This window comes from Barbus barbus (assembly GCF_936440315.1).
Source record: "Barbus barbus genome assembly, chromosome: 31".
Lineage (NCBI taxonomy): Eukaryota > Metazoa > Chordata > Actinopteri > Cypriniformes > Cyprinidae > Barbus > Barbus barbus.
This window is the reverse complement of record NC_136759.1, coordinates 2806098-2821481: the sequence shown is the minus strand read 5'-3', so window position 1 is coordinate 2821481 and position 15384 is coordinate 2806098. Positions and strand designations below refer to the sequence as shown.

The 15384-nt window shown below is 36.9% G+C and overlaps 3 protein-coding genes across 4 annotated transcripts in view; 2 read left to right on the top strand and 1 right to left on the bottom strand.

Moving 5' to 3' along the window:
- LOC306851007 (claudin-19-like) overlaps nucleotides 1-15384 on the top strand; it is a 564676-nt gene that overhangs the window by 86277 nt on the left and 463015 nt on the right. The window lies entirely within an intron of this gene.
- Nucleotides 14-4816, top strand: LOC306851874 (uncharacterized protein). Its single transcript, XM_079388361.1, has 3 exons — nucleotides 14-78; nucleotides 1554-2197; nucleotides 3447-4816. Exons 2-3 carry the CDS (start codon nucleotides 1718-1720, stop codon nucleotides 4224-4226), a joined length of 1260 nt encoding a protein of 419 aa, XP_079244487.1. The 5' UTR covers nucleotides 14-78; nucleotides 1554-1717; the 3' UTR covers nucleotides 4227-4816.
- LOC306851859 (glutamate receptor 4-like) overlaps nucleotides 10573-15384 on the bottom strand; it is a gene marked incomplete at both ends in the record, with an annotated part of 83331 nt that continues 78519 nt past the window's right edge. For both annotated transcript variants that reach the window (XM_079388335.1, XM_079388336.1), the window contains 2 exons: nucleotides 10573-10737; nucleotides 12632-12769. In XM_079388335.1, the coding sequence (XP_079244461.1) occupies nucleotides 10573-10737; nucleotides 12632-12769 (303 nt within the window). The remainder of the gene's footprint in view (nucleotides 10738-12631; nucleotides 12770-15384) is intronic.

The following is a 15384-nucleotide window of genomic DNA, read 5'->3' as shown; positions in this document are numbered from 1 at the left end:
GGAAGTGTTCGGCACAGCTCGGCTGTGGAGGCGGAGCGGGACGCGTGTGGATGGAGTGGCTGATGCTTTTCTCCACCGGTGAGTGTTTGAATAAATACATCAAATATAAGCATGGCGGGGTTTTTTTGTGTGTGTGTGGTGTGTGTTATGGCGTTTATTTTTTTTTTATTTTTATAAAAAGCCATATGTGTGGAAAACATAATAGTAGGTGCCTATAGAAGCGCTTTCTGGCGACATGTTTATAATTGAACTGCCGCACTGATGTGTTTATGTTTGATAAAAATAATAGTATTCGCGCTATGTGATGTCATATTGATACTCATGCTATATATGGATATACCTGACAAAATATTTCCTTGTAACCCCATATTTACTACTGTTATTCCCTGTATTATGGTATGAAATTGTAATAAGGTACTGCATGATGATTATGGAATCTCCTTCAAACATCATACGAAGCTTTCAGACTCTTTCTGTCATTTAAAAATATATATTTATATATTTTATTTAGGACAGTGGTGGTGGCATATACCACAGTTTTACCATAGTTACTGTGTATTTCGATAGCTATTGTATTTTGGATAAAAAACGTTGTGCATGATAAACACTACCATTAAAAAGTTTACACTTAATAGTTTTTTTACACATTAGTTTTGTATATTATGTATTTAATTATTTTTTTTTTTGTAAAAATTAATACTTTAATTCACTAAGGATGCATTAAATTGATCAATTTATTTTTTGTTTTGTTTTTTATTTCTAGTTCTAACACATTAGAAGGATTTCTGAAGTAATGATGCTGAAAATTCAGATTTGCATCACAGGAATAAATTACATTTTAAAACATATTCAAATAGAAAACACTTATTTTAAATTGCTATAATATTTAACTTTTTTTTACTGTATTTTTTTTTTAATCAAATAAATCCAGACTTTAATCCAGCATTAAAAGAATCGTACCAACCCCAAACTTCTGAACGCTGATGTATATTTTTATAAATTTGTGACCATGGACCACAAAACCAGTCATAAGTGTCAAAATTGTGAAATTGAGAATTATACAACATCTGATTGATGTTGATGTATGGTTTGTTATGATAGGACAATATTTGGCTGAAAATCTGGAATCTGAGGGTGCAAAAAGAAAAAAAGAGAAAATGGTCTTTAAAGTTGTCCAAATTAAGTTCTTAGCTATGCATATTACTAATCAAAAATGAAGTTTTTATATATATACGGTAGGAAATGTACAAAATATCTTCATGGAACATGATCTTCACTAGTCCTATCCTAGTGATTTTTGGCATAAAAGAAAAATCAATAATTTTGACCCATACAATGTATTGTTGGTTATTGCTACAAATATAACCGTGCACGACTTATGACTAGTTTTGTGCTCCAGGGTCACATATATGCAATATATTTTAACTTTCTGGTTTTATTCATAGCTGGTTTTGTGCACAGGAAATAATGTACAGATATGTCAAATTTATTCAAATGTTACTGAACATATGTTTATTATGTGTAACTTAAACTGTGTGTTTGTTTTGTTGTAGGAGACCAGATGTCTGATCCTGCTGTCATTTTGCATGGGGTTTGGAGACAGTTTGACCTCTGAATGAAAACACAAAATGTGTTTCAGCATGAACTTGAAGATGTGTCTGGAGTGACAGAATTCATTCAGCATCCAGTCATTTCTCAGTAGCCGATCATCTCCAGCATGGACTTCCTACAGATGAAGCACCTAAAGAGGAAGAGGAAGAGCAACTACAGCGTGAAGGAAACTCAGACTCTGATCCGCGAGATCCACAAGCGGCGTGAGATCTTGTTCTCCCGCCAACAGAACATGGCCATCAACGAGCTGAAGCGGCGTGCGTGGGAGGAGGTGGCGGACAGCGTGAATGCGCTCGGCGAGGGGGAGCTGCGGACGGCGGCCGAGGTCAAGCGGCGCTACCTGGACTGGCGTGCATTGATGAAACGAAAGCAGCTTCAGGCCGAGTTGGTGTCGGGATTGAAGCAGGAGTTTGAAGCTTCGTCTCCTGATAATGACGCCTCTCTGGGTGATGGTGATCAGTTGCTGGACCTCAGTGGGTTTTCCAAAGACTCGTCGTGCGACTGGCAGGACCTGACGGACCTCGGGGAGCCCAGCACACACACACCTGGAGTCAAAAGGGAGGACGATGAGGCCAGCAGCTACAGAGTATGTACTAGACACAGAAACTACTTACTCAAATTCATCCTACAGCATTCATCAGATCGTGGGCATCCTGGGATCGTGGGTAATCCTCACACATGATGGGCATAAGTCATTAAGCATTTGGATGTTGCAAACTGTTCAGTTTGGCTGCTTTTGTTTGACAGAAATGTACTTTTTATTCAGAAGGGATGCATTAAACTGATCAAAAGTGACAGTAAAAACATTTATAATGTTACAAAAGTTTCTGTTTCAAATAAATGCTATTTTTTTAGCTTTCTATTCATCAAAGTACCCTGGAAAATAAAATGCATCATGGTTTACACAAAAACACAACTATTTTCAACACTGATAATAATCATAAATGTTTCTTGAGCAGTAAATCAGTATATTAGAATGATTTCTGAAGATCATGTGACACTGAAGACTGGAGTAATGATGCTGAAAATACAGCTTTGATCTCAGGAATAAATTACATTTTACAATATATTCACATAGAAAACACTTATTTTAAATTGCTATAATATTTCACAATTTTACAGTTTTTATTGTATTTTTCATCAAATCAATACAGCCTTGGTGAGCAGAAGATACTTCTTTGAAGAACATTAAATCTTAGAGCTGATTTTAAAAAAATCAATACAATTTTTCAAGTTTTTTTCACAAAATAAGAATGAAGATTTTTCTAAAAAATACTAAATAAAATAAATATAAAATGTGTAATTTTCTGTGGCTTTTTGGATGCTGTAAAACACCCACAAGCAGGTTTATGTTTGCATTTTCTTCAGTCACTGGCTATAATTATAGCCCTATAATCAGGATTGGGCATCAAATATAATGTCTTACATTTGAAACAGGCTGAGAAATAGTTATAATCTGGTTTAGAGGAAGACAGGAATCATGTCTTTGTGGCAATTTTTCTGCAGATTAAGAGTAAATAAAAGACTTCTTCACCTTACAAACACTCTTAAAAGCAAAAATGCTTCGAAATGCATTTTTTGTGAAAACAGCCATTATTTTTGGAATCAGCACCTCAAATAATAAGAAACTAGTATTGGAAATCATTCAGGAAATATGATACAGGGGAGTGTTTATCTTAATTATCTTTGCTAAAATGCCCTGAAAATACCACTTAAATTGAAAATACCTACTCATCCAAGTGAACCATTTCTCTCTAAAATCATGCTATGACGAAACAAATCTACTTATAGGTGTGCTTGGTCTCATACTTGCTGCTGACTTTGTGTCTGTCTAGTTGGAGGCGGAGGTTGAAGAAGGTGGTGAGGGTGAGGAGGATGATGAAGACTGTTTTTCCTCCATCCTCCCTGATATGGACCGCGAGGGCCGAGTTCCTGAGGTCTTCGCTCACATCGATGAATTCGGCATGCTGAGCTCCACGAAGCCCACATCGGGCCCTGCGAGTCGAGACCTGGGACTCGGAGTCGGGGGCGTGACCGGGATGGGCGTAGCTGGATTGGGCCTGGCCGGAGGGGAGAACACAAGTCTGCTGGTGGCGCTGGAGAGGCAGAGACTGGACCTGGAGAAGCACCGCTTACAGGTGGAGTCCGAAAGGCTGCAGGTGGAGAAAGAGCGCCTCCTGGTGGAGAAGGAGAGGTTGAGGCAGGGCGAGGTGGAGAGAGAGCGGCTCCAGCTGGAGAAGGAGCGGCTGCAGGTGGAGCGAGAACGATTGCGACTGCAGCTGCAACAGAACACGCCCCTCCAGCAGAGCCCCGCCCCCTCAACGTCTGTAGCCACGCCCACCACCTCATCCTCGGCCCCCTCGTCGTCCTCATTGGACGGAGAGAAGGACAGGAAGTTGGCTTGGCCAATGGTGGTGGATTTGGAGGCGGAGAAGCTGAAGTTAGAGAAAGAGCGCCTCCTGCTGGAGAAAGAGAGACTGCAGTTCTTCAAGTTTGAGTCAGGAAGACTTCAGATTGAGAAAGAGCGCCTCCAGGTGGAGAAAGAGCGCCTCCAGGTGGAGAAAGAGAGGCTGCAGCTTCACAAAGATGGACAACAGATGGTGCTGCACTCGTGAAACACCATAGATACGGCCTGGTAGAGAAAGATTGTTACCGTAGTTATCTATTCATTTCTATGGGGAAAAATTCTAATATTTGTGTCTTATGGACTTTACATAAAGCAAAAAATCTTATTTTTATTTAATTAAGTCAAGCAATGATTACGAAAAGTTTTTAGACAAGATGGGAAGAGATGCATGCGGACTCACTTTTAAACATATGCAGCAGTAGACTGTGCATTTTTAAATATAAATATGAAATATGATAAATGAATGTCAGAAAATTACCTCATTGCACAGAAAAGCAGAAGAAAACTGTGATTCTACATGCATCTTTTATCATTTTGTTCCTGAATTGCTTGTATTCGCAGCACTTTAGTGTTGTTATTATTAACAAAAAAAAAAAAAAAATAATATATAAATATTGGATGAAAAACGTAAACATTACAAATGTTGAATGTTGCCAACTTAGTGAAATAAGTGCTAAAGTTAAATATTTAAGAAAACATTAAAAGTTTAAATAAAACATGAAACAACAAACTTGAATTAAAACTAAACTGAAAATAAATATACTGTAAATACTAAATACAACTAAAATTACACATCTTATTTTATTCAAATTGACTGAAAAAAATTGTCCTGAATTTTTTGCTATATTTGAAGTGCGAAAATCACACTTCTTTGGTGCTTTCCTTTCTAAAAATAGCCCAATTTTAATATATAATTTATTCCTCTTGTTTTTCGCTAAAGAAATGAATGGATATCTATGGTTAACAGTGATTCTGACTGTATCTATAGATCAGGTCAGCCCACATGATTGCCTTCTGTTCATGCAAAACAACTCACGAGACGTTTTAACGCTGATTATTGATATCTTGTAGAAATTTATGCAGAAGTATCTGAATGTACTTTTCGCATATTATAAAAAGAACAGATGCTTCTGATTACAAGACGTTATGTACTTTGTTACCATACTGTTTAATGTACGGAGTAAAACAGAGCTAAAAAGACTTTGGATTGTATAAGGGCTCTTATAAGTGAAAGTGAAAGTGAAAGTGACGTGACATACGGCCAAGTATGGTGACCCATACTCGGAATTCGTGCTCTGCATTTATCCCATCCAAAGTGCACACACACACCGTGAACACACACCCGGAGCAGTGGGCAGCCATTTATGCTGCGGCGCCCGGGGAGCAGTTGGGGGTTCGGTGCCTTGCTCAAGGGCACCTCAGTCGTGGTATCGAGGGTGGAGAGAGCGCTGGACATTTACTTCCCCCACCTACAATCCCTGCCGGCCGGGGACTCGAACCCGCAACCTTTGGATTACGAGTCCAAATCTCTAACCATTAGGCCACGACTTCCCCGCAGCTGTGTTCACATTACAGCATGGATGGGGACCAAATCTCAGGCCTCATTTATGCCGAATTGTCATATATACACATTCTTATGCACAAAAAAAATGTGTTTTATAAGTGAGGCCTGGGTTTATTTTGAAATGATCAGGTTTTTCTCTGGTCTTGACGTCAATAATTGAATAAGCTGAGCGAACGCAGATAAAGGTGTTCGTAAAACTAGGTGCTTGGTTCAGTTTTGCTTCTTCACGCTCACAAACATGAATGTGAACATTCAAAGCAAAATTTCATATAAGATATATTTTATATTTCACCCCAAAATCAAGAGAAAATTATATATATATATTTTTTTTTTTTGCATAAAGAAAATTAAGCCTATTTTAGGACCATTAAAGGAATAGTTGACCCAAAAATGATCATTTGCTGAAAATGTACTCATCTTTAGGCTATCTAAAATGTAGATGAGTTTGTTTCTTTATTGGAACAGATTTGGAGAAATGTAGCATTCCATCATTCACCAATGAATCCTCTGCAGGATTACTTGTGGATTATTGTGATGTTTTTATCAGCTGACTCTCATTCTGACGGCACCCATTCACTGCAGAGCATTCATTGGTGAGCAAGTGATGCAATGCTACATTTCTCCAAATCTGATGAAGAAACAAACACATCTCGGATGGCCAGAGGGTGAGTACATTTTTGGGTGAACTACCCCTTTAATGACAATATTTCTGTAGTGTTTGGATGTTTTCTCATTCTTTTTTTTCTTTTGATTTTGAGGTGAAACATGTTCTTTACAGGTTTCGTGAGATTTCCTCATAAAGGCCTGTATTGTGAATGTAGTCAGTCTTTATGAGTGTGTGTGTGTGTGTGTGTGTGTGTGTGTTCTCTTACGGTAGTTGTTTTCAGGCCTTGATAATCCAGAAGTGCTGATTTTTTTACGTGTTTCTGTGGATATGTGATTCCTGGTTAAATTTATGCATCTTATCCAAAGCAGTTTACATTTGACATTTTCAGCAATTTTTATCATTTCGTGATCCCATGCCTTAGGAGTTTCATTCTAGAGCTCTTAGGCCCGTTTCACACATAAGCAGTGCATACTTATTTTGGCAAGTTTCAGTTCTGGGTCTTTTCTTAATGTGCGAGTGCCAACTTTAGCAGAAAATGACCTGTGAACCTTTTTATTAGCATGACCTTTTACAACAGGCTTCTCCTTTGAATCATCTGGATTCAGTCCAGTTTACTTTGCAATTTACTTCAATTGCATGTAAAACATGCAGTGTTTTTTCCCAAAAAAATGGAAATGCATGTGCTGTTTTGTAACATGCAGACATTGAATAACATGCAAAATCAATCAGAATGTCCATGCTGCTTGACAAACAAAAAGTAAAAGTAATAGCTCACTCATGATTTCATCACTTTTGTCCATTAGTAAAGGAAGTACTCCATGCATAAACCCAGAAATCACTTTATTTGTATAGATTTGCAGCAGAAACCCTCTCAGCGTGTGAAACAGGCCTTACGATTCAGTTCAGCTTCTCTCTGCACTTCTCTAATCAAGTGGAAAACCAAAGCTGTCTGATGCCATGTTTTTTGTTTTTTTCATTGGATCTCCAGTGAATCTGTTTTCACGCTCAGATGAAGGTCGTGTAATTTAAAGACAAAAGGTTTTATGGGTGTTAAGTTTTTGTAAGCTGGTGCTAAAGTTGTATTTTATTGTTCTGTATGTGCATTATTGTGAATAAATGGTGTGTGTGTGTGTGTGTGTATGTGTGTGAGTGTTTGTGTGTGAGTGTTTTAAATGTATGTTCCTGATGTGGGAAAGCACAGAAAATAAACAGAATTTAAAGAATGGCTTGATGAACCCAGTTTGTTTCCTGTTGAAACCGTAAGATGTACACATTCTGAACTAGTTATTTTTGTAGTTTAATTTCAATAAATGGTGTGGTGAGGGGATTTTCATGGTAGTTTTTAGTGCAGTGATAGTTTTTAATTCAAAACATTAAGGGAAATTGGCTGATTTTCTCTTCTGTGCTCACCAAGGCTGCATTTATATCATCAAAAATACAGTAATATTGTGAAATATTATTTCAATTTCAAATAACTCTTTTCTATGTGAATATATTGTAAAATGTAATTTATTCCTGTGTTGCAAAGCTGAATTTTCAGCATCATTACTCCAGTCTTCAGTGTCCCATGACGAAATGGGATGTTGTTGAGACTCTAAACTAATTGTTTTTGCAGTTTAATTTCAATAATTAGTCTTTTTGAACCATTTTTTGTTAGTTTCATAGTACAATACTTCTATGGCTTATATTTTCTCTCTGAATAATGTGTTCAGCCCAATTCCTTTGAGAAACGTTATGTTGAATGCCTTTAACACATTATGATCCATCTGCTTTCAGATGAAAGGCCGACTTCTGTACATGATATAATCACGGTGAAGTCAGGAAGTGTTTCTTATAGAAATGTTATCTGGTGTGTAATATTCTGGTCAGATCCGTCACTGTGTTCCCTGCTCTGATATCAGCACTCATCTCCAATATGTTTGTATTTCTAACAGAAGTATTTGTGTTCGTCCAAATGAAGCCCATGGGATTGAAACCGAGCAGTCTGGGAGAAGGAGACGAGTTCAGAAAACAGCGTCTGATGATGTGGGAAGGAATGGAAATCTCCAGAGAAAACCGGATTTCCTCCCGATGAAAGCGAGCCTCAGATGTGTCTGTCTGTAAGTGAGAATGAGCGAGATCTGGCCGTCAGATTGCTCTGTTTTTTTTTTCTGGTTCCTCAAAGAACGCTCTTCTTTTTAAGATCCAGGGTTCTTGAGTTAATATATAATATTTGAAGATACCTTTGTATGTTGCATTTGGTGTTTAGGTAGTTTTCCTTTGCAAAAAAAGTGTTTTGGAACATATTTCTAGGCTGGCCATTAGCGGGGCAAAGCTATAGTAGACCCTCTTCGATCAGCAACAAGCCAGTTGGTTATACCAGTTAAAGATATTCAACGTGTTTTTAGAGCAAAACCAACTGAGTCAATAATGATGTGTCGGATTGGTTGAGATGCACAAATGTTTAGAAAGTGCCAAAGAGTCACATTGTTTGTGCATTTTGGGGAAATGGTTTACTTATATCAGACTCCTAGGCTGGTCCATGCTAGTAGACCATCTTGGACCAGCAACAAGCCAGTTTGAGATATTCAAGGTGTTTATGGAGAATGATGTCTGTTCAACAAGCTAATGTCCATCTAATGAGCTGATGATGTGTCAGGCTGGTTGAGATGCACAAACATTAACTTTGTCCAGCCAATGACCAGTCTAGACTAGCTAGAAACTATGACTGAAGAACTTGTGAAGAACACCATACAGAGTTCAATCACTCAATTACCCAATTAAATTACCAGTTTTTTTTTTAGCTAAATGAACATTTCTGGTAAAATCTTTTCGGTGGGACACTAGTTAAAATACTTTCTCTTAAACCAGATTAATAGCAAAGTCAGCTATTTTGCAGGTTGGTTTTGACGGCATTTCAACCAGCCTGAATCATCAGCACTGACTCATTTGCTAGCTATTAGCTTCTTGTTCTCTGAAAAACATCTTAAACTGGTATAAACAGCTGTCTTGATGTTCACAAGTTCTCCAGTTTCTTTTACAGTCAAACAAACTTTACATATTGTAACTCTAGGATCATTTTGGTCATGGGAGAAGCACTTTCAGCTCTCCAAAACTACTTCGACTGAAAATTAATTGTTTTTTTTCTCATTTGCCAGTATTTTGGTGCATACTAGTTTAACATATTAGTTACTTACACCAAAGTTTGTTGGCAGGCTTATTTGTTGCAGTTTTATGAACACTACACCTACATTTTTCATCATTTACTTATTTAAAATATATTTTTAGTGTTGCACAGAGGAAGAAAATTATGTAAATGATGACAGAATGCTAATTTTTGGCAGAGCTGTCCCTTTAAAGAGTTAGTTGTATCTCAACTCCATTGGCAGCATCAGATAAACCAAGGTCGTATTTCATCCACACTGTCTCAATGAATGAAAAGAGGGAAAAAAAAGTATTGTATAAATGTTCCAGTTTTATTTGAATCGGTGGGTACAAAGAGAAAAACAAAAGAATGCAAAAACAAAAGCAAACACCAAAGGTGAGAGTCGGTCACGGTGTGCGATGCGGTGCGGCGTTCACATCCTACGCTCGTGTGTGTTTGTGCGAAATGTGAAATGCGTGGACATTCATTAAGGACAAAGACATGTACACACTGCGTTACATCGTTATCAAAACAACTGTTAACAGAACAGATGCCATGGTCTCACACACAACGGTGCAGTTTTAGTTCAGATGTCCCTCTATTATATTCTGTATATATATAATACTGTGTGTATATAAAAGATCTCTTAATTACAAGTCAGGTCTCCCTATAGTCATTATTGCAATGATTTATTATCTAAGATGCTTTATAAAAGAATTGTGTTCAGCTTTTACTACTGGTCTATATACATTTCAGTCCAAAAAGCAAGCGGCTCCCGGCGGCGTCTTGAAGAAATCCTGTCGAGATGATAAAAGGTGTTTCCGTCGTCCCCCTTCGTGGCTCCTGAGAGAATATCTACATACGGTTTAGTAGCTAGTGATTGTGGACCATGTTGTAAATACGTGATTTAATAAGTCTAATGCATGTTCGCTGATGTCGTACGGCTAATCAGGGAAGCGCGGAGCTAATGTCTCTACATTTACAGTTTACTGGTCATGATTTTTCGTCTCGTATGCGATGATGTTCTTCCCCAAAGTTAGGATAAGGCATCATGGATCCTTGATGCTCGCCAAGCGTTCGTATCCATGCCGTCCCGGCTCGTTTACAATTGTTGACGTCTTTTCCGAGGGCTGAAAGAGTGTGTTATCAGGTGACTTGCGTTCGAGACGGCGACGGCGTGCTTCTCCCGTGGTTTGTGTGAAATCTGAACTTCTGTAGAGGGGTAAGATGTTTTAAGGCACAAGGTGAGTTTTTGGTTTCTATGGGAGGTTGGAGGACACCACGGCGAGGGCGGGGCCATGTCGGAAGGAGGGGCCAGAGCGCACGGCCTTAGGGCAGTCTGGCGTCAGGACACGCCCATTTTCCCCCAGGCTGCCCGTGATTGACAAGCGGGCCTTGTTTCTCATGGCTTCCGAGAAGGTGAGCTAGAGAAGGGGGCGGGACGAGAGGCGGAGTCAGAATACTTGGAACTCTCTGGGGGGGGAAACATATGCAAATGACACAGTGACGTCACAACGGAACCACGCGACACATTCACATCGACAGAACGGAGAAAAGCTCAAGGCCGCCACACACAAATACAGAAAACATCTCAAAATGTACAACATGGCTAGACATCTGCATTTCTAACGCCAGCATGCAGCCCTTCGCTCGTGTTCCCGCTAAATCTAGGGTTTGTACAGTGTCCTGTAACAGTCAACACTTTATATGTTCACACTGCTAATGTTTCGTAAGCAGGGGTTTGGAGGTCAGTTGGATATTATTCAGTATCAGTACAGCATTATAGATTGGTTTGTTGATGTCGCTAACAACAAAAGAAAGAGAAACGCAACCAGACATCATTAAACCAACAGCTGTTTGATCTATAATGCCCTACTCGTACCAAATAACGCATTGCGCATAGCTGCTGTCTATAGCGGCGGATCTCAGCTGGTTTTGCTTTATACCAAAGTTGTTTATTATTTGTAACCCTTGTATTGTGTAGCGCGTCAGGTTTTGATTTGTCGGAAATACTGGTTAACCCATGGTTCTTTTCTTGATATTTTATGACTTTTTCCTCATTTAGGGTCATGAACATGCATGCACAGTTTTTTTAGTGCATGCAATGTACAAAGTTCACAAAAATTTAAATAATATTAAAAATAAAAAACTGATTCAACATATTAATACAAATATAATTATAATACAAAAAATGTAAGATAATGTTGGCGTACATTTGATCAGTTTATGCATGTTAATTTTCACTAAGAATTGAACCCATGGTTTTGGTGTTGCGAGTGCCATGCTTTTATTCACAGATTAAGTGCTTTTCCAAAACTTTGGTTTAAAAAACCAAACTGTAAAGTACAGTTTTAAAAAGACATATGTTTGCATGTTTATTTTTCAGTTTGTAATGTGTAAGAACTATTAATGTTAAAGATTTACTATTTTACATGGTGATTTATAGAGGATTTACTATATTTTTGTTTGTTTGTTTACCATAGTGTGATTTTTGGTGAATTATATTGAATCAATTTAGAGTCCTAACAATCCTACCTAGAATTTTTTATGTAATACAAGGGTTAAACAGTGTATTTGTTGCATAAGTGGCTATTTGTTTAGCAAAAGACTATAGCAAATTTATGCCAAAAAGTTGAATTCTATGCGTTTTAAAAGTTAATAAAAGCTATTATTTGCATTTAGCATTGCTTTTGTCCATCAAAACGAGCCAGCTGAGAACCGCCGGTCTATAGCAGAGAGCTAACATCTCTAAATAATAAATAAATGAGCAGCATTCCTTTATAAAGTGTTTAAAGGTTGCATACTAAAATGTTTGGTTTGCTACTAATTCGAGCTCCTAATGCAATATGGCAGCTTTGTCCATGAGTGTGTGTGTGTGTGTGTGTGTGTTTTAATGCAGGTGTCTGAAACAGAAAGCCAACAGTGCAAAAACACCAGCGACTGCAGCCAGGAAGACCAAACCAATGCAATCCCAACACGTTCTAGTCAAGGCAGATGCCATACGAAAAAACAAAGAAAAGAACGACAGGCGACAGAAATGAAGGGGTCTCTTTCAGAAGTGAACAAACCAAGAAGGAACGTAAGTAAACGGAGGGATGGGAAGCTGTCACAACATTAGCGGACGGACGTCTGCTGCAGCTATATGACAGACGAGGCTCAGGCCGAACCCCTGCGACCGCAAGCAGGCTTTCTGTCCTACCCCTATATCTTTACTGCGTCAGAGCCGTACACGTTGTATCCCTCTCTATAAGTGGCTAAGTTCTGCACACTGTGCGTTGGGCTGGCAGCGGGGCTAAAATTCAGTTCGGCCGATTCCACCTTCAGTTTCTTGGCCTCGGCGCGGGACTTATAGCAAAACTCGACCAGGGCCACCAGCATGGCCAGACCCAGGCCGCCCACCAGGATGTAGAAAACTCCTGCCACGTTGCTCAGGCTCAGCGCCTGTGAGCTCTTGTCCTGGAGGCGAGAGGGATTCGAGGGAGAAAAGAGCGTTAGACAGGCGGGAAGCAGCACATTTACATTCAATTACAGTTCATAATATGATACAATCAGCTTGAATTACTGGTGCCATGGATTTAACAGCATTACATTGTTCTGTTACAGACAGAATTAAATCCAGTGTCATTTAGATTTCAAACATGAACAGAAGAGCTACCATTTAAATTCAATTATCATCGTTTTTGGTAGTTTAGCCGTGTTTTTATTTTTTACACTTCTATAAATAATGTTTCAAATGCATTTAAATTAATATATTAATATATCGAACTGGGAAAAATATGTATTACAGCAAATTATTTAATTATCTAAATAATAGTTCATTAAATTAATAATTAAATGTTTATCGTGTTTTGAAAAAAAAAAACAGTAAATAAATGTCTATTTCACACTGTATACAGTCATATTTATTTTGATACTTATTTTAGTGAAACAAATTAATATATCAAACTGTGAAAATATTTCATCAATGTAAATTATTTAATTATTATGTACATAATAATTTGTATAATTAAAGTATTAAGATTTTTAAAAATGTAAAAAAAAAAAAAAAAAAAAAATCCATGCATTTTAAACATACTTTTAAATTATTATTTAAATAATAATTTTTTGTTGTTGTTGTTGATCTGGATCAGAATTTTAAAAAAGGCCTCTCGTAACTTACTAAATTACTGTATTTTGTTTTTACTTAAATTATAATGAATTAAAATAATTATTTAAATTTATAAAAAAATATATGAATAATTGTTTACTTGAAAATTATTTATAATAATGAAAAAGTCTACATTTTTGTACAGTTTTGCTCTCTATAATAACTGTATGAAATCATCATTTCTGTTGACCTTAATCAGAATTTGGAGGGAAAACAAGAACATACTAAATTACTGTGTTTTGTATGGTATATAATCTTATATTAATTTTTTCTATAATTCTATAAAATTTTTTAAAATGCATTTAAATAAAAAAAAATCTATCAAACTGGGGAAAGTATTTAATTAAACTAAATTATTTATTATTTAAATAATTAAAATAATTATTTTAAATATAAAAAAAAAATAACGGTTTACTTTCAAATTATTTATAATATTTTTAAAACATCATTTAATACAATCTGTCTCTCTCTAAGATGGCATGAAATCGCTTTATGAATGTTCTACAGCCATAATGTGTTTCTAGCAACTACCCCTGAGGTTAATTGAGTGAACAAGTGGATATTATGGCGCTGTAGTCTTTCTAATAGTGCAATATCCTCTCCATTTTAATTAACTCATCCTGTAACAAAGCTGCATTCTACAAAAAAATGAACACTATAATGAAGTCATGAAAGTGTCTTACTGTAATCATGACATCAAGGTGCAGCATTCTTGTATTGTGATGTCACAGTGTTGCATTCTAAAGGTTCTACTTAATTTTTTCCAGAGCCATTGAGAAGTAGAGTTGCAACATGATTTGATGGTTCACGTGGTTCATGGAGCTCTCAATAGTTCCAAACAACTCCGTGCTGTCAATATGTTTGAATGGTTTTAATCGGCAGTTTCATGTCGAGTAATTATTAATACACAATGTGCATTGACTGTGTATTGATAACTACTCAGACTATGCTTTACAATCACATTTTAATCTGGGGAGTGATAAAGAGACAGCATTAATATGAGGCTACTCACTGTCAGTCAGATGTGACCAAACACCTTAAGTGTAACGTTTAATCAACTAAATAATTGTAAAATATAGTTCAGTTCTATTTAGTTAATATTCTGAGAATATATGTTTTTGTACTAAATAACATGCAATAATGATGACCACTTAAAAGATTTTAAGAAGTATTTATAATACAATTAGTGTAGTATTTAGGGTTCAGTGTGTATTTAGACATGATCAGACACTTGGTTTAATTTAACGGTTTAATGTTAAATAAACAAAGTTACTCAAATGTTATTTTATGATATTCACGTACACATACAGCATAAGTGAATATTACAAAAGGCGAGCAAATATGGCATTTAACCCAATAAAACAGTTTTAAATAATGTTTAAAAAACACAAGGCAAAGAATTGCATTCAGCGAAACTCTTTATTGTTTTTCTTGAATGGGAAGCCTTTACTGAAACTCATTCAACTTCCTACAGGGAGAGAAAGATTGCAGAAAGACTAAAAACGTAAAAATATTACAACTAGCATCCGGTCGCTATTGAGGTGTTTCTCACGTTATCTAACTGCAATTATAGTTTAACTGTCTATTATCTAATGATAAACATTAATAATAACACGCTTCGTAAAATATTAGATTTCCGAGAGGTCAACTAATGCATTAAAATGTCAGAAAATGCAGTAATTTCTTCAATTTACCAGCGAGTGTGCTTGAGAAGTACTGAAATGAATGTGCTTCAATGCTGGAACTATGGTTGTTTGGAACTATTGGCTGCTCCATGAAACGCTTTACTTCCTATGGATATAGTTCCTATGGATATAGTTCCTATGGAATATAGTTCCTATGGAAGCCTATGGGAGAGTCGCAGCTCTGTTTCTCAACGGCAGAGTTAAGAAAATCTTAAAAAATCTGTATGATGATGATGACA

Coding starts and splice junctions, on each gene's coding strand:
- LOC306851874 (XM_079388361.1), top strand. CDS start 1,718: ATGGACTTCCTACAGATGAAGCACCTAAAGAGGAAGAGGAAGAGCAAC. Junction 2,198..3,446: donor ATGAGGCCAGCAGCTACAGA/GTATGTACTAGA, acceptor GTGTCTGTCTAG/TTGGAGGCGGAGGTTGAAGA.